Genomic DNA, 22,769 nt, shown 5'->3' on the forward strand with positions numbered 1-22,769 from the left:
CTATGACCGCAATCACCACAATCATCACAGTAATTACATGTGCTGCTTCGGAAAATCTTTCGGCTCCTGCGTCGATGATGTCGATACGCCGCCCTCGAGGACCTCCTCCGACGGCAGACGTCACTGGATGTTATAAGTTGGACACACGATGCCTGTAGCCTCAGTTCCGTTTTTTTCAGCGAACGCGTTCGCTTCGGGAATCTCGGCGTGCCTAGACTCTTTGGAGTTTGTTGTTTCTCGGTTCTTTGAACCTGTTCGGTTTGTGAAGTTTCTTCTTCGTGAAGGATGTCTACCTCATCTTCCACCCCGCGTCTGGGATTTAAGAAGTGCAGGGACTGTGGGTCCAAGATGTCGGTTACAGACTCGCACGACGCCTGCCTCTGGCACCTCGGGTAGGCCCATGACACGGATGACTGTGTCGACTGCCAGTCGCTCACGTCTAAAGCCTTGCGGGAGCGCAAGAAGAAGTTATCGGTAGGTAAGGTACGGAAGTCGAGGTCTCCGGGGCTTTCGGCGGACGATTCGAGAGGCGACTCTCCGTGTCGGAAGTCCAGTGGGTCTCGGTCCCAGAGTCGGTCCCGCCACTCCTCTGCCTCTTCGAGGCACTCCCGGAAGCGCTGTCATCGGTCGCCTTCCCCGTCCTCTTCCGAGGACTCAGCCCGTCGGCGGGTCGCTTACCCTACCAAGCAGGCGACGCCGGAGGAATGGGCTTCCTTCGGGAAGAAAATGTTAGCGATTCTCGAATCGCAGGGCACTGGTCCGTCCGCGCCTCCGAGTGGGGTCGGTCGTGATCGTTCGAGAGACCCCGCTCGCACGCCTTCGGGCTCGGGTGGTCGGCACGATTCGCGGGAGAGGTCCCACTCGGACAAGGGGAATCGTTCTCGTCATGCCCAGTCCAGGTCCAGGTCCCGGTCCTCGACGCGCTCGAGACCGTGTGAACCTGTGATGTCTTGGAGGAAGACATCGACGCCGAGGTCGTCGACGGACTCTTTAGAGGCCCCGCCTCCGAAGAAGTCGTCGGCGCCCAGGCTGTCGAGGGACACGCTCGGGGCTCTGGCCTCGAGGCCTGTGTCGATGCTGTCGGCGCCGCGTTCGGCGTCAATGCCGATTCACTCGATGCCCTTGGCGCCTTTCTAGGCTGTGTCGACAGGGGTACCCCGAGGCTCGGTTAAACCCCCTAGAAAGGCTCTGGCCAAGGCCAAGCATGACTTTGGTTCACATTTTGTGCCGTCTTACCGCCATCTTGAGTTTATTTCGGAAGGTGTATGAGGGGTCTGATGATGGCATGGTTCCTAATACGGTGCCAGACGAGATTCTCTCGGTCCATTGCCAATTTGAGCACCTGAGGCAGTCCCTGCACGATGCTAGTGGGCTGGACACCTCTCCGGAGGTGGAGTTTTGTAGGGCTGAGCCTGGCACTCATGCTGATTCCTCGTACCAGCGCCTTATGTCGAGTGTCACCGAGTACTTGGGATGGTCTGCTCCCCGGGAGAGTTTCTTCAGGATGACCTTACGGATATCCTCGACCATGGTCCACCAACTGACCCGGTACTGCCGTTTGATATGGCTCTACAGAGGAGGGTGGCGGCGGCTTGGACTGCTCTGGAGAGTCTCCCGGCAGTGGGCAAGTCTTTGCCGCGAAAATACCGCCCAGCCAGTAGCGACCCCTGCTACTTGTCCAAGCACCCCACTCCGGAGAGTTTGGTGGTGCAGGCAGCTACGGCCCGGCAAAGCAGGCGTCGTATCCTACCATCCCTCCTGATGGGGACGACAAGCCTTTTGACGGCTGGGCGGAGAAAGTGTTTTCTTCAGGGGTTATGGCGCTTCAGGCGGCCAACTCTGTATGTGCCTTGTCACGTTTCACGCACACTCTGTGGAACTGTTTCTTTAGCGGCTGAGCATATTCCCGAAGGGAACGGTTTCCTTGCCATGGTTCAGGATGACAAGGATGCCATGTGTGAGGCCGTTCAGTCGGGTTTGGACATGGCAGATTGCGTCAGCCGGTCCATGGCGGCGAGCACCGTGATACGCAGATTTGCGTGGTTGCGGAAGTCGGGGTTTGCTCCTGATGTGCAGGCCCAGCTCCTCAACATGCCCTTTGACGGGAAACATCTTTTTGGCAGCAAGGCTGACGAGAGCCTTGAGAGGTTGCAGACCTCAAAAGCTGCAGCGAAGCCGTTGGGCGCTGCAGTTCGACAACCTCCACCTTTTCGTCCTAGGGGACAGCAATGGAGGGGAGGTTCCTTTCGTTATTACTCATCCTTTGGTAAAGCGAGAGGAGCTGCCAGTCAAAGGGGCCACCGTATGAGTGCCAGAGGTGGAAAACAAGGTACTCGAGGTGCCGAGGCCTCTCAGGCAGTTGCCTCTTTGCCCTCCGGCAACGCTGCAGCCGCTTCAGCTCAGTCATGAGGCCATGTCCCATGGTTCGCCGGTTGGGGGGGAAGGATGGCGCAGCATCTTGCAGAGTTGCGCGCCATTACTTCAGATGTGTGGGTTCTGGAGATCATAACCCACGGCTACTGTGTTCCTTTCCGGCAGAGGCCTCAAGACAATCCACCGGGGAATATCTCTTTGAAGAGTCCGGATCCGCTCATTGCGCAGGAAATTCAATCCCTGCTGGAGAAAGGCACCATAGAACTGGTGCCTGTAGCGGAGAGGAACAAGGGATGGTATTCCCCTTATTATTTGATTTCCAAGAAAGACTGGGGATTGAGACCCATCATGGACTTGCAGGGTTTGAACAAACTACTCAGGAAGGACAAGTTCAAGATGGCTACTCTCTCTCTCTCTCTCTCTCTCTCTCTCTCTCTCTCTCTCAAGTCCTCCAGGCCCTTCAACTTCAGGACTGGTTGGTGTCTCTCGACCTCAAGGACGCTTATTTTCATGTGCCGATACATCCAAAGCACAAGAAGTACCTGAGGTTCGCGGTTGGCGACTCGCTCTTTCAGTTTCGGGTCCTGCCGTTCGGATTGACCTCCGCCCTGAGGGTCTTCACCAAGCTCATGGTAGTGCACCTCAGGAAAGGGGGGATTCACGTGTACCCCTACCTGGACGATTGGTTGATCAGGGCACGCTCTCCCGAGCAAGTCCTGGATCATCTGTCAGTCACCTGCCACTCCCTCCACAAGCTGGGCTTCTCCCTCAACTTAAAGAAGTCCCATTTGACACCAACTCAGAGGCTCCAGTACATCGGAGCAGTGCTCGACACGTCCCTGGGGCAGTGTTTTCCTCCCCATGTGAGGGCTCATCACATTCAGCAGATGGTGCACAAGTTTCAACTTGCCCAGAGTCTCCCAGCATTCGAGTTCTTGAGATTGCTCGGCCTCATGGCATCCTGCATTCTTCTGGTGCCAGAGGCCAGGTTGAGGATGAGATCTTTGCAATGTGCACTCAAGCTCCAGTACTCTCAGTCCTCCGGCAGGATGTCGGACCCTGTTCAAAACTCACAGGGTACAAGGCCGATATCGAGCAATGTAAATTACGGAAATTCAAAAGAGACACTTTTGACTATCTAAACGATATCGTGTATAACTGGCAGGAATATTACCACCATCAAAACCCGAATAGAGGGAGACCACATAACTCTAACCCGACTAATTCCAACACTAGTAGTAGCAGCAACAGCAGCATTGGGGACCCCGTTGGTACTGAAGCACCACGCAGACCAAGAACTGAAGACCCTGATAATAACGAGGCTGTAGAGCCACGAGTAGTGAGCCCTTCAAGAGAATCGGAACCAGTAACACCAGGACCCTCAGGGGGGGCTTTTTTAGGCCTTCGAGAAAAATCAAAAGAAAAACAATGCGGGGCGTGGATGTAGAAGCAATAGAATCAATAGAAAGACGCTACAAATATTGAACATTTGTTCCCTATGAATTGGGTACTACACCGTGAAAATGTGTAAATGCTGATATTTTATGTTGCTCCAAATCAAGTGTATCCAAAAACACTAATTGCAATTCAATTAAAAATCCAGTTGCAATGCTCAGAACTGTCCTGGTACATGTTTGTCAAACTATTTATAGCATTTGGTGTCCACCACGTGAAGGTGTAACCCACAAAGGAGTGTGTTCATCCTTCGTTCAGCAGTCTGGTATCTCATGACCTTGCTCATTTATGTTCTATATAGGCTGAAGGTAAGCCAACTGAGTTTTTTTCATCTAAGGTGTGATGGCTTCCATGCAGACACTAGCAGGTGGGAGCTCCTTTTTTAAAGAAGGCTGCACCTTACTAGTTCCACTTTGTGATCACGGAACAAAGGCATGGTCCCTACTGGTCCCCATTAAAATGCTAATCTGGGTTTAGAAATGATGTCTCCACAATGATGCTGGAAACAAGTGTCTTGTATGGGGACATGGCCTTCCTGAGACTCCAGGTTAGATGTTTATGCACCCAGCTCCAAGATTTATAAAACAATAGGTTCATCTTCACCCTCCTTTTGTCAAACTCTAGGACTGGTCCTGAAGCAGCTGAAAGTAACCGAAGGGAGACGAGGGCTCTGCTCCTGTACTCTACAATCTCTGCTTTGCCCCTCAGGCCTCTCGGAGCAGAGGGAATCTCACCAGTGCGCCCTTCTCTTGACTCCTCATGCACGGTCGAGTCACTCACATTAAGGACCCCATGTCTCTACAGAACTGCATTTGCGAGACACTTTACTGGTTCACATTGAATCTATAATGTTGACTCTGCTGGCTTACTTTTAGTTCTGGACCCAGACTCTGCTGCAACTAACTCGCAGGTAGTGTCTAAGACCTATGACCGCTCAAGCACCTTACCTGTGTTTAAATCACTGGGGCAATGCCTGCACTGCTTTATCTTTCAAGACTTTCATCTCCACTATGGAAGCAGATGTGTGAATCCCACCGCATGAGGTTCTTTTTCACCCTTTCAGTTGCCCCCTGCACACCCTACATCCTAGCAGCTGGATCGAGACCTTGACGGCTCCTTCCCTCTCACCCCCCCACCACCCCCAAGTGAAGGGCTGTTGCTGGGCTTTGTTGCACTGAATAGCATTGGTCCCCTAGAAAACCATTGGGCGCAAGCTGAGCACAACTGCGATGTCTTGTGCTGACTCTACCTGCAATTTGTCAACTTCTTTTCAATATGATCACACGCTTCCTAAATCATGTTATTCAACATTTGGATTTTACTAAAACCTAAAAACTCTATCCCAAAAAACTGAAAACCCTAATCCTGAATGGTTTCCTGAACCTTTAGTGACTTATGCCCAAGTCGGTGCCCTTAAAGTCTCTTCTGAATTACCACACATATAAAGAGTATTTTTTAAAGCGTATACTATAGACATTCGCTTATTGCGTGTTGTATGCAAAACTGTGCCTTTTCTCCCTTGGTGAGTCCAGCATATACAGAGAAGCCATGCTATGTGGGTTTGGATTGATCTTCCTGAACTCTAAACTTTGGGTCTTGGAAAATCTTTCCAGAACCTACTTACTGTGATTTGGTGCTTTTCCCAAAATGGATTAAATCCTATGGTGCAAATTACACTGAGGACATTGGCATTTACCTGAGGGTATGCTTGGATTATTTGGTGTATCCGCAAGCACCATTATGGCCCAGAGAGCTTTTGTCTGGGAGGAATGGTCGGCGCTCTAGAGGCACAGCACTCTTAATAACGATCACTGATTTGTCTATTTTGATGCAATTGATCCTCGTCGAGGCTTGTAAATTCTGTTAACCGCGTAAGAAGCAAAGTTTGTTAAATCCAGATCTCACTGGCGATACAACTGACATTTGCAGCCCTTTGTGGGATGGGGTGGTGCCTTTGTGTGCTCGAGGAAGGGGGGGTTTGGGTGGCTGTCTGGGATTTCTCTGGAATCCACATGCCCCAGCAAAGATCCCACAAAAGTATGTATGTGGTGGCTAGCAATGATTTGCTGGCTGCCAAATGTTTGAAGGATGCATGTGTGTATGATTGAATGGGTAGGCATGAGGGTTACCATCTACCCTGATGTCCGGCATAAAAGCTGTCATTCCGGATTCTTCAGGATCAAATCCTTGCAGTTGGCAAAACTGTTAATACAGAGAGACGATTGGCCAGAGGGCAACAACGGAAGTTCTGTACCTGCATCTTTTTGCGTTTTAAAGCAACATGGAAGCTCTGCCTCTCTTGGCTAGAAAGGTTGGTCTCTGGTGCTAATCTACCTTGATCCAGTGCGGACAGTTGGATACAATCTAAAGGAAATGTTTTGGTAAATGCAACTCTTAGGACTCTCCTGTGCTGCTTGATCTCTGAAATGGAGCACTGCCTTCTCCTGATGCTGTGGAGGGGTTGGTGCTTTTGCTGGCCCCTTGGTTGAATTGTTTGTTTGTGTAGCCGTCCTTTGTACTGATCTTGACTCTTGGAGACTTCCAGTTGTTGGCTCTACTGCACTTTCTTTAACAAGTGTCCTGTGACCTTTGGCTAGGGTCTCTATCAATGAAACCACTTTCTCAAGTCTCTGAACGTTTGTTTCTTTGCCTTCACATCTTCCACATTGGCTTCTTGGACTGATCTCCCATGGGTCAGCGTCCTAGTTTACTGACCTTGCTCATCCAGCTGACAACCCAAACTGCTCTTGCTGAAGTACTTCCCTCTGCAGGCTTCTCAGAAGTGTGTTGTCCAACTGCTTCCTTCAACAGGTCTTGTGTGTTCTATCCACACTGCTGGAAGTGGTGCGTCTGCTCTTCTAATGCTGCAAGGCTCCATTGCTGACCCCTAGCTAACCTTCTGAATAGTGCTCTTCACAGTCCACTTGTTATAACCTTCTGGATTGGAGGCACTTGTCCCCAAACAAAACGGCCCCTGTGGGTATTGAGTAACTTGGTTGAGGGGGCCACAGCTAGATCAGAATGTGAGGTGGATGAATTCCATTGGAATTCATGAAAAGCTTGAAAATGTAGGTTCTGATCAAAAGAAGTCTTGCAGACGTGATCAGGAAATGTCCCCAAGCGAAGATGGTGGGTCCAAGTAAGCTACTGGTATTGGCTGGACAGGAGTTCCCAAGGCTTCCCTTTGGTCACCTATTGGTAGAGATGATCAAGGAATGAATCCTGGGAGCGGCGTGGCCGAGTGTCGGGAACTTCAGATGTGAATGTACAAGCTCCACTCCATTGGCCCATTGAATATCCTGAAATAATCCTGTAAAGCAAACCCCAGCCCTGCGGTCTTACTGGAATGGGAGGCTGAGATTTTAAGAGCGTGACAACAGCTGTCACCTTCTGATAGCAAGATAGAGGTAAAAAAAGTCCTGTGGTGAGAGGGTGTGGAAGCCGGGGCCCAGACCTGAGCGAGTAGGATAGCAGCCGCCACTTTCCGACAGTGGAATCCAAGGTCTACAAGCCCAGCAGTGAGAGGAGGGGGAAGCTGCGGCCCGGATCTGTGTGGAGGAGCAGCGCGGTGTCGGCAGTGCCATCGGCGGAGTGTAGGGCAGTGACGGACAGAAAGCCCTAAGGCTGTGAAACACATGGATTGGAAGTAGGTTGGAGGACTCTCCACGTGTTCTCTGGGAGCCATGTTGCAGGGAGGGGCCAGGCCCAGGAGCAGAGAACACGCAGCTTATCTGCTCCATTGAGTTGGCATGGCAGTACAGGGCGCCAATGCTGAGAATGTAGGCATAGGAGGCTGAAGTAGGCATTGAGAGGAGGGCGACAGAGGGGATGGCGAAGTTGAGTGTGTTGGGGGGGCGGGCAGAGGGGGGGGAGACTTTACTTGTTTCAATGGGTGTGTGCCGCTCCTGGATATAACACAAAAAAGAGGATGTGGCCATACCCTGAGGGGGTGCATTTTGGAAGGGGGAGGCTGCAAGGATAGCAGCAGCAAGCCAAAGCATGAGGAGAATTGGGCGGTGAGAAATTCCGCAACTAAGCACCAATGGTGGTGGTGAATCAAAGTGTGTGCCTGCAAGAGATGCCCCCTATGCTATAGCACGACACTTGCGGTAAAAGAGGGAAAGTCCCTACAGTGAGGACGTGTACTAGTACGACGGCGGATAAAGACAGACTGTAGTGCCCCACATCGACTAGCCCTCAAATCTGGTCAAGGGCCAGCAGCAAGGCCTGGACTGCTTTATCGGTGGCAAAGGTAAGACTACTGGGGCACCACAGAAGCCTGAGGGTGAGCCGGCTATAGTTGCGCCAAAGGCGACCTGACTGACTTTGCTGCAGATCATGGCAGCCATTCCAGAGTCATGCTCTTCACTGGAAACTTAGATCCAATCAGTGGAAGCAGAAGTGTCCTTAGAACATGCAGATCTGAAGAAAAGTCAATGAAAGAGTTACAGAAGTGGCACAATGAGTCAGAGAAACTGAGGTCATAGTGGCAACCCTCAAGACGTGAATGGATGCTGTGACTGGAGAGGCTGAAGGCCGCTCTAGAAGATCAATATACGTATCTTGAGAATTGTGGAAGGAACTGAGGGGCGTAGCATGGAACGATAACTAGGGAGGCTTATAATGCACAAGTTCTGTGTTCAAGGACTGTCCAAATGGTTCACAGTGGAGAGGGAACACTGCATCCCTGGCAGGAAACCACTGGTATGGGCTCTGGCATCTGCAGTAATCGCTACACTTCAACTCCCGGTATCGGGTTGCGATACTCCAGAAGGGCATAAGAGATTGAGGGTGCCATAATTCTAGTATTCCCTGACTTCACTCAAGAAGTGCAATGACAGTCATATGAAGCAGGCAAAAGCAAATTGAGGGACAACACTCTTAGATGCATGATGTTTTACCCAGCCATGCTCAAGGTCCTAACTGGCGGCAGATCCCTCTTCAACCGTTCCGACGAGGTGTGGGACTGGATAAACACCAGGTGAATGAGAACAGAGAGAACGGGGAAAGTTCTTGGATGGGAACACTGGCAGTACGGTTGGAGGTGGACGTTAACTTGGGAGTAGCTGGCACACTGGATCATGATGGGCCGAAAATGGCAGAAGACTCTAGAGGGAGAATTGAAGATTTCGACATGGAAACATGCGATGCATACTGTGAACCGGACACTAATATAAATGGGAGTGGCCCTATGGAATTATAGGTCTTTATTGGGAGGGAAGAAAGTTGGAGCAGCCAGGGGCAGAGGGGGGAGAGGGAGGTGGGACGGAGGGGGGGGTTGAGAATGGGGAGGGTGGTGGGTTTGAGTGGATCGATTGGGTGACAGATATACATAGTTCACAGATTGTATGGGGCGGGAGGGCAGTTTTGTGGGTTGTGGGGAGTTATGTTTTGTTTTTCACTGTATGGATGAGGGCTCGACTATTGGGGGGCGACATGCAGTTATTCTTTGCTGGCATGGGTGTATTGATGCAGAGCGATGACGCGTATATATTCTTAAACCGGTAGTTTGGGAGGGGGCTTATTGTGTTACAACAGGACAACATAACATTAGAGGGCAGATACCAATTTCCCGAACTAAGGCATTTTATATGGGCACATCAGGTATGATGGTTACTGCATGTCATGTAGTGGCTGAAGTACAGGACCGGAAAGTGGTGGTGATGTTGTGGAACGTCAATGGCTTGTGCGACAACATTGAAGGGTAGTATTACACAACTACTGAATAGACATAAACCCACATTTGCATTTTTGCAGGAAATGCACTGGTCTGGTACGGAATGCACGTTTTTTAGTAAATCCAATTAACTTCTGTGTTCATGCAGGGTTCACTAGGGAGGGGGCGTGGGTGATGGTGTTAGTGTGCAAGCCTGTACCTTTTGAGGTCCAAAGTGTGGTCCGTTTTACCAGGGGACGATATGTGTTGGTGACAGGGTCCCTCAGAGGAAAGATTTGGGGGCTGCTGAATGTTTATACCCCACCATCTCTGAATAAGGATCTCCTACACGACATCCAGCTATTGTTTGTTCAACCTCAAGTTGACAGATGGCTGATGCGCAGAGATCTTAATAATGTAATGGACGGCAGCAAGGACAGACTGCCGGGGCCCAAAGGGGACACGCACGAAGCAATCACCACTGATTGAATTTACAAATGCTAATGGGTTGATCAACATCTGGTCCTGTAAACACCTGCATGAGTTGGGCTACTCTTTTCATTCTGGGGTATACCTCTCTCTTTCATGGCTTGACTATTTGTTTGTGCCTCACTCAGATATCTGATTGAGGGGTATTTCAGACCGCTCTACCCTGCAGATCTCGATGGGATCGGATGCCAGAGGGGAATGTTCTTCCTGGCAGCTGAACACGTACCATATGGGGTTTCCAGAAACGGATCAGGGGCTTAGAGAGAAGACAGTGGAATATTTTGAAATAAATCCCTCAACTGTAGAGAGCCCGAGAACATTCTGGGAGGGGTTATAAGGTGGTTACAGGGGAAGCAATTTTGGTTTTAGCAGCCACGGTAAAGGAGAGGCATACACAAGTAGTTAATGCAGAATTGTCAGTACTTTTCCTGGAACAATTGTTCCTGGAGGACCGCTCTTGGGATACGCAATGCCTGTTACTAGCGAGGGACTCTTACCATACCATTTGAACTGACATGGCAAACCAAGCTTTCTTGACATCTCGAGCCAGGGTATATGAAGTGGGGTGGGGGGACAAGGCTGGAAGCTACTGGCGTGGCTGTAGCGACGTGATAACCTGTCGAGATGCGTGGAGTGAATGATTACACATTGGGTGAAAGGTTTAAGGGTGATGGTCAGATTTGAGGTTTTTGTGGCATACTAGACATTTTATGCAGTTCCGGTGGGCCTGGGCCTGGCTTCATACTCTGGCCTCCTGAAAGAGATTCCTCTCCCACAAATTACTCCTCTGCCAGCAGAGGAGTTAAGAAAGGCTATCACAAGGGAAGAACTGGCGGCAGCATTGTCCATGCTCTAGTCTGGGAAGGCGCAGGGACCCATCGTTTTCCCGGCGGAGTTCTGATATTGTTTCAGCAATGAGATGACGGGAACTATGCTGGCGATGTTTCAGGACAGCTTAGGGGTGGATGCGTTGCCATCGGACCGGTGGCAAGTGACGGTCATAGTCCTTCCCAAAAAGGATAAGCTATTGGAGGACTTCCTCGTGTAGGCCCAAATTGCTCCTCAATATGGAATCTGAAATACTGGCAAAGTCCTGGTGACAAGACTGCTTGTGGTGTTATCAGCACTGATCCATACAGCCTAACGGCAACTACAGGAACATCCCGAGGCTTCATGTGGCTCTGGACATGGTCGATAATGTCTTGGGCTTGCTGGCACTGGTGGCCATAGGTTTTGAAAAAGTGTTCAATTCAGTCTATTGGGGCTTTGTCTGGGAAACAATGTCGCGGATGGGCTTCGGACCGACCTTCATGGCATGGGTTAAACTGCTGTATGTGCGTCCCTGGTCTGGCTCAACAGAGTCCTGTCTTGTCATTTCCTGCTGGAGAGGGGCATGTGCCAGGGCTGCCCCCTTTCTCCAGCCCTGTTCATTTTGGCAATGGAGCCCCTGGCATTCTGGCTACAAAAATCCTTTTATGAAAAGGTTTGTGTGGCCATTGGGATGAGTAGACAGTGTCCCTGTATGCAGACAACCTGTTGTATGTAGGGGAAACTCAGTGGATGATTCCGAGGATAACCAAAATCCTAGTGATTCATGGGCAATCTAGCGACCTCTGAGTCAATTGGTCCAAAAAGTCTTATTCTCGTTGAAGGTGGCCTGGCGTTGATTTCGGAGTGTAATTCCTTTTGAGTGGCGAGGGACACTTGGGTATTTGGGAGTGCAGGTGGGTCTGGACTCTGCTGCCTTTCTTGAGCGTAACTTGAGACCTATGACGGTGAGATTTGCAGCAGCTGCCCGATTCTGGTCGGCCCTCCCACTGTCTATGCTGGGTAAAGATGCAATGTTTATGATGATGACACTGACCAGATTTCTCTATATTCTGCTTTACAGCCCACTTAAGATTCCAGACCGAGAATTTCAGATCATTGAGAAAACACTGCAGAAATTCATGCCATGTGGTCACAATTTCACGGGTGCTATGACTGCCCGGAACAATCCCCACTGGGTGCCAATTTAACCGCTCCACTCCTGGCTGGGAAGGGAATTGCAACCCTGTACCAAGTGCTCTGCAGTTTTACTAGACTCCCTCAAGTCCTCGAAATAAGTAGGAGGCGGACACTGGTCCCTTGGAGGCAGAGGAATGGCAAGAAGCCCTCGTTGCACCCCGAGAAATGGTGTTATCAGCCAGATTCAGATTGGTCTAGCTGAAAATATGGTATAGGACCCATTACACCAGGGAAGCATTGTTCAACTGGGGCCGGGTGCATGATTCCAACTGCTTACCTTTTTGTACTGCATTGGGGTCATTTTACCACACTATATGGTTATGTCTGACAATTATGAACTTCTTGCATAAGATTGCAAGGAAAGTATCCACCATGGTGTCTCAATTGGTCCCGATGGAACCAAAATTGCTACTGCTTGGGATTTGGGGGGGGCGTAGGGGGCACAGCTTTTCCAGCATGGGGTCTGGCATGGATTCACATGCTCATGAATATTCCCTGTCGTCGGGCTGGGAATCCTCTGTTAAAGAAACAGTTTCACTTACAAACTGTATTTCCCCTCTAAACCAATCACTGTACTCTGGGTCATACAGCCCCCAGCCAATGACAGCCCTCTCCCCAAGCCCCTCCTATGGCAGCATTCTTCAGATTTTTACTGCACATTCAAGTGTTTGGAGTCCTTCTGTTTTGCTCCATGACCTATTGTATGTTTTTTGCGCTTTTCCGATAAAAAGGCCTATTTTTGTCAAACAGAGCCTGTGTGCTGTTTCTCTCCATCGGCCGACAAGCGGGGGTCTGTTTGTCGGTGAATTTCAGCGCCCCACAAGGGCAAGAGTCGTCGAAGTTGCATTGGAGATTCCAGAAGGCCATCAGGCCTAATCCGCACTCCGGACCATGTTGGAAGAGAAGAAGAAAGCTCCCCTTTCGAGCTCTGCTCCAGCTGTGGACTGCAGGAACATGTTTGTAGAGGACAAACCCCTTCAGTGCCTTTCTCGGTCCAGACCTCAAGGAAGCGGATTGTGACATCTGCCTCGGTTTCTACAAGCGAACCATGAAGGATTGTCACAGTAGACTGGCGGCGTGGCTTATTGCCAAGGCCTCTACCCTGTGCCCCAATCAGGGTGCCTCACCCAGGACCGCCCGGTCCGAGGATTGGGCTTTCAGGGTGCCCCATCCGTGGCAGCCCAAGACAAGGCCAAGGACCGCAAGTCCGTTTCCGTCGGGGTTGCCGCGCAAGCGGGTCCCCACGATGGGCAGGGCGCGCTCAACTTCACCATCTGCCTCCATCTCCGGTAATCGATCCAGCTCCTCCTCAAAGAGGAAATCGGCCAACCCGGCTGAGCTGGGGGAGAAGCCTGAGAAGCTGAGGGTGCAGGAAAAGACTACAGACCTGCCCAGGAGAAGTGGTCGTTGATCGAGATGGTGGCGACTGCTCTCACAAAGGCCACAGGGGCTGACCCAGTCAAGGTAGCCCTGTCTGCGCCCCAGAGTTTCCCTACACCCGAGGCGGGAGTCCCGGCCAGGGCGGTGAAGAAGACACGGGAAAAGAGGATGCCATCACTAAGCCTAAACCTGACCCCTCGGGATGCAAAAAAAAGGGGGGGGGGGCGAGGAGACCTCAGGACAGGCTGTACTCCAGGGCACTGATATTTCTTCGTTTTGTACAAGGAGGACCTGGAGTCCATTCACACGATCCAGGAGGATGTGGGGGACGACTGAGACGACTGCGGAAATGCCGGAATGGTGTGGGGCCTAGTAGACGATCATGGCGGTGCCCCTCCTGGATGACATTTGGGGGGGGGGGCGCCTAGCCTTGTTGAAGAACCCGGCCACGGCCAAGGGAATAGGCTGGAGAAAGAGTACCAGGTGCCGGAGGCCGCACCCAGGTGTCTATGGTCCCAACCGTTGCTGTATTCGGTGGTTTCAGAGGCCGTGAGGAAATGGTAGTCTAACCACTCTTCTTTATCCTCCGTCCCTCCGGACAGTGAGGGCAAGAAGTTGGATGCCATGGGTGAAAAGGGTTGACTACTCTGTGGCATCGACTGTAAAGGCGGCCAACGCACTTGCAATTCTGGCCAGGTACGACAGGGAACTGTGGTATAAGATGGCCCTGATTCTGGAGTTCCTACATGGCGACAAGCGGGTGGAGGCAATCTCTATCCTCCGTGAAGGAGAAGTGGCATCGGACCATGCCATTACAGTGGCCCTGGACATTGCCAACACAGGGTTCCGGCAGATGGGGAACAGTGTCTGCCGCCGTCATCGTGGCTGGCTGGAAGCCACCAATTACTGCAAGGAGGTCCAGATGAGGCCCTTTGACACGGACAACCTCTTTGGGAAGGCCGTCAATTAGTCTTTTGCAGGCTATGAAGACTGACAGACGCCTTGTGCCCTTGACTCTCTTCAGCAACAACGCTCTTCCTTTCGAGCCTGTGTCAGATTGTCAAAGGGTTTAGGCGAAGGGTCCTCGTCGTACCGTCAACCCTCCCGTTCCACGACCCAGGAAGCTTATAGAGGCCATTCCAAGGTGGAAGTGCCCAGCGCTGTTGTTACCCCCAAGGTGTAACGCAGGTGTCGAAGCAGGACTGAACCGGCCAGGATATCGGGCGCCCACCCTTGCACCCTGGTGGGAGGCTGGCTGGCGGGCTTCATCAGTGAGTGGAAGAAGATCTCCAACGACCAATGGGTGCTGGACACTCTCGCTCAAGGACATACCCTGGAGTTTCAGCAGAATTGTCCGTGGATCCCTCTGGCAACCCAGCAGGAGCAGCACATCCCTCTGCTCCTGCAGGAAGTACGGGCCATGCTAAGAAAAGGGGTGATAGAGCTGGTTCCAAGATGACTCCGGGGCTCTGGAGTAGAGCTGGTTCCAAGATGACTCCGGGGCTCTGGAGTAGAGCTGGTTCCAAGATGACTCTGGGGCTCCGGAGTCTACTTCAGATACTTTGTAAAAAAGAAGACTGGGTGCTGGGGGCCCATTCTAGACCTGCAGCATCTCAAGTTCCTCAAGTCCCAAAAATTCAGGATGGTCACATTGCAGCACGTGCTCAGCCAACTAGAGGAAGGAGACTTCTTGACGTCTTTGGACCTGGAAGACGCTTACTTCCACGTCCCCATCCACAAGAAGCATCAGAATGTCCTCATCTTCGAGGTGTCGAGAAGACGCTACCAATTCAAGGCCCTCCCCTTCGGGCTGAAGTCGGCACCCAGGGTGTTTAGGAAGTGCCTGGCGACAGTGGGGCCCATCTACATCTCCAAGGCATACACGTGTACCCGTACCTCGATGACTGGCTCATCTGAGCCAAGTCAAGAGAAGTAGCCATCGACCACACAGGGAGGACTGTTCAGCTACTGACGCATCTGGGGCTCTCCGTAAATGATCCAAAGTCCTGCATTGCTGGGGAAGGTACCATGGCTGTTGTCACTGAAGACCGCCACAATGCGGCCCATCAAGTAGCTGCTCAGTATGATGATGTCGTGCATCTACCTGATCCATCTGTGCAGGTTACGGATGCAACCTCTTCAAGATTTCCTGGATGCTCGCTGAAAACAAGTGTCCGGAAGCTTCTCAGACAAGAGCCCTCTCGATGAGGAGTTGCGTCGGGCAGTAAAGTGGTGATGAGGATTTTCATGGGCAACACCACCACGATGTTACATCAGGAAGAAGGGGGGCACCCGATCCCCAGCGCTCTCTAAAGAGGCGCAGGACTTGTGGCACTGAGCCGTCAATCAAAAGATGTTCCTCATCCCCTTTCACCTGGTGGGAGTCGAGAACACCATCGCCGTCTCCCTCAGCAGGGAGTTGCGCTTGTGCCAAGAGTGGGAACTTCGGCAGTACCAGGTGCACTGCATCTTCCTCAAGTAGGGCAGACCACAGATCGATCTGTTTGCGACGACGGCAAACTCCAAATGCCAGAAATTTGCCAGCCGGTTCCACCAGCCGAGGAGAATGGGGGGACGTGTTCTCATACCTGTGGGAAGGAATGTTCCTGTATGTGTTCCCTCTGTTGCTTCTCCTGCTGCGAGTCATCAATAAACTCAAAAAATGGCGATGCGGGATGATACTAGTCGCCCCGGTATCCGGACCTTCTCAGCCTGTCAACGTCGCCTCCGGTCAAACTGCCAGTGGTTGCAGATATGCTCACCAGAGAAGGAGGCATAATCCGGCATCATGACTCATGATCGCTGAACCCGAGGGCTTGGCTTCTGCAGCCCTAGAGTCAAGTTGCCAGCAGACTGCAGTGAGCTCCTTGCCAAGGCCAGAGTGTCACAAACTCTTGTGCTACGGGCACAAGTGGTAGCGTTTCACTACGTGGTGCCGTTCACAGAGGTTCAACCCTCTGAGGATCATGGCCCTTCAGACTCTTCGTACTTGTTGTCCTTGGCCAAGGCAGGGCTGGTGCACTCCTCTATCAAGGTGCATCTGGCGGCCGTCCCTCGCTACACCAGGTCCCCATGACGATCTTCTATTTGGTCCCATCTTCTTGTCAAGGAATTCCTCAAAAATCTGTTGCGATCATTTCCGCCGGTGAAGACTCCTGCCCTGGCGTGGGAACTCGACGTGGTGCTGACGAGGCTCATGGGGGCGGGGGGACCCTTCGAGCCTATGCATCAGGCCCCTCAAGTTCCTCTCATGGAAAACTGCTTTCCTCGTGGCCATCACCTCTGCCAGAAAGATGGGTGAGATCCAGGTCCTGTCCTGCAAAAAAGCCATATCTGACTTTCCACAAATCGTGGGTGGTGCTACAGACGCACCCCTCCTTCATGCCAAAGGTTCTGTCGAAATTCCACCTCAACAAGCCTTTGGTGTTACCTATGTTTTTTCCAAAGCCTTCGTCACCGGCTGAAAGGGCCTTGCACTCGCTCATGCTCTGAAGTTCTATGTGGCTCGCAAGGAGAGTTTTCGTAAGACGTCTCAACTGTTTGTGAACTTTGGACCTGTGAACCATGGGAAGGCCTTTGTCCAAGGCTTCCATCTCAAGGTGGATTTCCGGCTGTATCGCACACTGTCATCGGTTGGTTGTCCGAGAGCCCATTCCACCAGAGCGATCGCTGCAATGGTGGCGTTCCTGTCTGGTGTGCCCCTGCTGGACATCTGCCTGCAGGGCTGCTACTTGGAGGTCTATGCACACCTTCACGAGGTTCTACTGCATCGACGGGGATTCGAGAGAAGTCCAGGTTCTGCCAAGCAGTGCTACGCAACCTGTTTGCTTGAGGTGAGTCTGTTCCATAAGTTGTTAAGCACACAGGACCAAGTGGCGTTAACGTAAACCGTTTTAGTGGCAAGTCGGAAGATTTACTGCAGAATTGCCACCCAGCTTGTTTCTAGAATGGTGATAATTTCTAGGAGTCGGACTAGCGAAGTTTAGTTGCAATGTGCCTGTTTGATTTATCTAACATATAAAGCCTGTGTGATATTTCGAGTATCTTTTTTTTGCCCCCACTTTAGATTGTGTTGCAGCATGAATTTATTGAACCTCTTCTTTAAAGCTCTGTTGATTGTGAAATAGGTTGTGTTCCCATTTTGGACACCCAAATGTCTTATTTTTTTTTCGATGTGGATATTTATTTACTTGCTAGAATCATTTAATGCACAATTCTTGCTAAATACATATAAGTATTTGTGCACTCACCCATGTTTGTATTTGTGTTTATTTGTATTTATTTAGATTTATATAGCGGTTTAAGCCAAAGCGCTTTACATGAGGAACAAGCAATTACAACAAGCAATACATAACATTGAATCGAGCCAGAAATGTTCACATTCTAATGCGTGTCAAGCATTTGTGTGGTAATTGTACTTGGCACCAAACCCTGATTTCCTAAGTCTCTCCCTAACTGCTTTTCTGCACAACCAAGGGTTCAGACGTTTCTGGCAAACCTTTGCAGGCGGCTTCCCAGGACAATACGCCACTAGTGGGTCCGGAGAACATCACTACTGGAAGTTCTTGCTTGCAGAGACAGAGCCGTTAATGATGTAACAGTCCGAGTTCTGCTCAACCGTAGTATGGGTTGCTTCCAGTTTCTCTTCAATCACCTTTTTTATTTCACATGGACATGCTCTGCGGGCGATGAGGTGGCTCTTATGCTTCACGTCTGTGGAGTCGAGCTGGATTTCTGGCGCCACCTGAAGGCCTATGGTGCCTTGTCCTACGACCCCAACAGGCATGAAGCAGAAGCCATCTTTTAATCCATTGGCAGATGCTGCAAACAGACACTGGTTAGCCCTTTAGAATCTGCCAACCTGAGATTTGTACAAAGGCTAATCTCCCAAAAACGCACAAACATTAGAGCATTAATGCATCATGATCCTGCTCTGATCTGCTGTGGGCATATCACTGAATCGCAACATGCTGCACTGTATCACACCACTTCTCACACTGTTTGAGGAAGCGTTCTCACGAAGCTGTAAATCGTACATTTAAAAGCCATCTTTTCGGATTCAGCCTTTCCAGGTCTCTGCTACTCTGGTGGATGTTGTGTTGGAAAGCACACTGCCTAAAAGATTGTTCTTAATCTTTTCTTGATTACTACTGAAACTCTTCCCATGTCATGCATGCAGTGACCTCTTGTGAAAAGTACCTCAATGGTGAAACAATGGCAAGTGTTTATAGCATGCAAAGAAATTACATTTAAAAGATTTGAGAACCCATTCCTCATGTTTCACATGACCCCTCAGAAAAAGCTGATGTTCCTTTTGTAATTACTGAAGGTTTCTGACAAACTTTGGAACACAGCTGACGCTGAAGCTGATGATGCTTGCTCTTCTTGTTGCAGGAGCTCCGGCCCTAACTTCCAGACAGTTCCGCGAGGCAGACTTTGAGAAGGTGGTGAATTTCATCGATGAGGGTATCGAAATTGGACTGGAAGTCAAGAGAAAAACTGGTAAGGCAAGGCAGGAGTCAATGGGTGAATATGGCAAACTCTTTACTTATCTTCTTTAAGCTCCCAGTTTGACCTGGGAATGAACCAATATCACTGAGGCGCTGTGTATTGGGAGATTGGGATACTTTGCCCAAGATGCCCAAGGTGGCAGGTGCTAGTGATTCTCTAGTATTGTTCTTCATCCTTATAGACGTGTGGAGATGGAACCCACTTACACAAGCACAGTCTACAACACTTGCCTCTTTGTGCAGTTTTTTGTCTGCATTTCAGAATGTATTCTTTCTCATCATAGTCACTCTAGCTAATCCTAGTCCTACTCGTAGTCTCTTGCCTTAGTCCCTCATCCTAGTCCCTTGTTTTGTCCTCTTGTTCTCATTTTTATCCCCCCCCCCCAGATCCCCTCATCCTGTCCTAGTCCCTCATCCTAGTCCCTAGTTGTAGTCCCCTTGTCTTTGTCTCTCGTCCTGGTCCTTTGTCCTCCTAGTCCATCATCCTGTTTCAGTTCCTCCAAATAGGCCGTGACTCTCGTTCTAGGCCTAGTCCCACCTCCTAGTTATAGTCTCCCATCTGTTACCCTCATCTCAGTCACTCATCCTTGTTGCCCAAGCTCCTCGTCCCAGTCCCTTGCCCTAGTGACTCGGGTCCCATCCCATCCTTGTCCTAGTCTGAGTTTTAGTCCGAGTCTCGCATCCTAGTCTCATCTGAGACTATAGTCCCTCGCCCTTGTCCATCGTTCTAGTCCTAATCCCTCATCCTAACTCCTTGTTCTAGCCTCTCGTCCTAGTTTCTGGTACTATCTTATCCTCCTAGACCTAGTCTCTTACTACTTCTCCTAGTCACTCAGCCTAGTTCTAGGCATAGTCCCCCCCTACCACCTAATAGTGTGTCTCTCATCCTAATTCCTCAAACCGCACCCCGTCTCTTCTCTCGGCCCGCAACCACTTTCTCTTCTCTCACCCAAGCGCCCTTGTCTCTTCTCTTGCCCCCGCACCCTCTTCTCTTCTCTCATCCCGCACCTCTTCTCTCGCCCTCAGGCCCTCATCTCTTCTCTCGCCCCTGCTCCCTTTTCTCTTCTCTCGACCCTTCATAATAGTTTCTAGTCCCTCATATTACTAACTGCAGACTCTGGCGAGGGGAGCCAAGGACTAGCTCTAGGGCTGAGGGTGAGAGACTAACTGCTGGGTTCCAACCAGGATGCCTCTTTAATAACCCGGAGGATGATTGATACATTCCTCCAGGGAACAGGAACCCTCCCCAGGCAGTCCCCTGGGAACTGGTGCTCCTAAGAAAGTCCTGTCCTTGCAATGGCCACCTCACACCCGGATATGTATTACTGGAGACATTTTGATGTAGGCAGACAGAGGTAGGGGGTGTAAATAGAGTATCCTACAGGATAGGTTCAATTCACAGAATGGTCTCACCTTCTTATATTTTGCTAGGGCTCGTGAACTTACTGTTTCCCCCTGCCCACTTTCTACAGAAAAATCACTGAGTTTGACATCAGCAGGCAAAGGACCTAAAGCAGCCTGAATTTGACTCATAACAGGCTTTCTCTAGACCAATCTATTGTGGCATTTTGCCTACATGAGTAATGGGCAGACCCTCCCCATAGTATATTAATCTGTGGAACACTTGAAAAAGTCACTGAAACCTGATTGGGAGTACTGTCTACTCCAACACTGTCGGAGATGAAGACAAGTGGTTCAAGGAAGAGGGAATGTCTTCCTAAACATCCCAAGACAAGGGCCTATTTTGGATGACAACCTGGCTGGATAAGACCTACTGCAACTGTGTTACTGGTATCCAGGACCTGCTCGCTTGAGATGACGGAACCCGGCAAGTGCTCTGTACAAACGTTCCTGGGTTGGAAGGAAAGAAGAAATGATTCCACTTCTCCAGCAATCGGTCTGGCATGGATTCACATGCTCATGAATATTCCCCGTCGTCAGGCTGGGAATCCTCGGTAAAGAAAAAATCAGTTTCAGTTTCGTTTCTGAACTGTCTTTCTACTAGTAACCAATCACTGGTCTCTGGGTCATATTGCCCCCAGCCAATGACTGCCCTCTACCTAAGCCCCTCCTCTTGCATCCATCTTCAGATTTTTACTGCACATTCAAGTATCGGGAGTCCTCGTGCTGTAGCTCTCGAGCTTTTACTGCGTTTTGCGATTTTTTTTTTTTATTTTTTTTTATTTTATTCTTTTTTTTTTTAATTCTTTTTTTTTTTCCAAAGAGATTTCATCTCATTTTTTGGTCAATCGAGCCTCAAGCTCCACCGTTTCTACTTCCGATCAACCGGGACCCATTTCGGATTTTTCTACGCCCCTCAAGGGCGGAAATTTCGTCGAGTTTCACTTCTTGGAGGTTTCCGGAAGATCTTTGAGGCCTACCCCTGCATGGACATGGCCCAGGAAAAGGGAAACATGACCCCCAGATCCAAGCTTTTCAGGAGATGCCCTGGATGTGGACTGCAGAATGTCTTCAAGGAGGATGAACATTCTCGATGTCTCTACTGCCTTCATGAAGACAAAACGCACGTGGAGGAGGCCTGTGCGTTTTGCAAGAATATGTCCGAGTGAACGATGAGGGATCGTCGAACCCGCCTCACCAACTGGCTGGAGGGGAAGAGCCCAGCAGCGGGTGAGAAAAAGAAGTCCGAGCGGTCTTCTAAATCCTTTGAGGGCGCTCTGGTGACAGGGGCCCAACAAAAGGCTAAGCACCGTGAGTCCGTGGGCACCGGGAGCGCCAAAAGGTCAGGCTCCTCAGCTCCCAGGCAGGGCGCAATTTCACCGACGCCATCAACCACGAGCCAACGCTCTGGCTCTGGGAAGAGGAAAGCGGAGAACCTGGGTAAGCTTCGGGAGATGTCCCGGTCGATCCCGACGGCAGCCGAGGGGGAGCGAGGCGGTTACCCTCCCCCCAAGGTGAAGGCTTCAAGTGCCTCCAAGATCATGAAGGCTTTGATTCACCCGGCTAAGGCCTCTATCAAGGGAGTCGTGGCAGCCCTGGCGAAGCCTGTGGAGGCGACCTCGGGGCCTAGAGTTTCCCTGCCACCGCGGAGGGAATCCTCTTTTCAGCTCAACGAAAAGACCCCCATGAAAACCCTGGTGGGAAAAGAGGGGCTGGCCTGGTGGCCATCACGGACATGGATATAGCCTCTGAAGAGGAGCTGGCTGAAGTCGTGAAGATCCTGGACAAGGGTCCGAGGAAGTCCGGTCCCACGGGAAGGATCCCGACGAGGCAGACAAAGAAAGTGACGGTGGCACCGAAGAGGTTCCCGTGGAAGCGGAGGATTCCACTCCCCAACTGTTGCGCCCGTCGCAGCCAGTCCCTGGGCCACAAGACAACTGGGGGGCGATCTTGATGGCGATCCAGGCCTTGTGTACGGAGATGAGGACAAGTTTGCCCTTACCACCAACGGACGACCCAGCAGAGGCTGGACCGTCGGGGAGCCCTCCAAACAAGCAGAGGAGAATTCATCCACCCCCTCCTTACCAGCCTTCTCGGCCTGCACAGCCTTCTTCCCAGTCTCCTGAGCCGAGGGATGATACGGGAACAGAGACGGCCACGACGAGGACGGATGATGACAGTGGCGACGGGATGGACCTTCCATCACCACCTCCTCGGGCCTTCCCTTTGACGAAATTGGCTCCTTCCATGCCATGGTTGCCAGGGCATCCGAGCTCTTCCAGCTCTGCCCCGTGGAAAAGAAGGAAGGGTTCCTCTATCAATGACGGGACGCCAAAAGGAAGACTGTCCTCTCGGTTCTGTTGCTTGACGACATCTGGGACGAGGGGCTGTTGCTCCTGAAGAATCCATCCACAGCCCCTGCCAAGAGAGACAGGTATGAGAAGTACCGGGTTCCGGATTCCGCCCCCATGTGCCTTAGGGCACAGCCTACCCTGGAT

General features: G+C 51.0%; 1 protein-coding gene across 1 annotated transcript in view; it reads left to right on the plus strand.

Annotated features, from left to right (window-relative positions):
- Positions 1-22,769, plus strand: part of SHMT2 (serine hydroxymethyltransferase 2) — a 202,940-nt gene that overhangs the window by 163,850 nt on the left and 16,321 nt on the right. The window contains exon 11 of the mRNA XM_069653569.1: positions 18,755-18,862. Within this exon, the coding sequence (XP_069509670.1) occupies positions 18,755-18,862 (108 nt within the window). The remainder of the gene's footprint in view (positions 1-18,754; positions 18,863-22,769) is intronic.

This window comes from Ambystoma mexicanum, chromosome 3q, assembly GCF_040938575.1.
Source record: "Ambystoma mexicanum isolate Mex_15411 chromosome 3q, UKY_AmexF1_1, whole genome shotgun sequence".
Lineage (NCBI taxonomy): Eukaryota > Metazoa > Chordata > Amphibia > Caudata > Ambystomatidae > Ambystoma > Ambystoma mexicanum.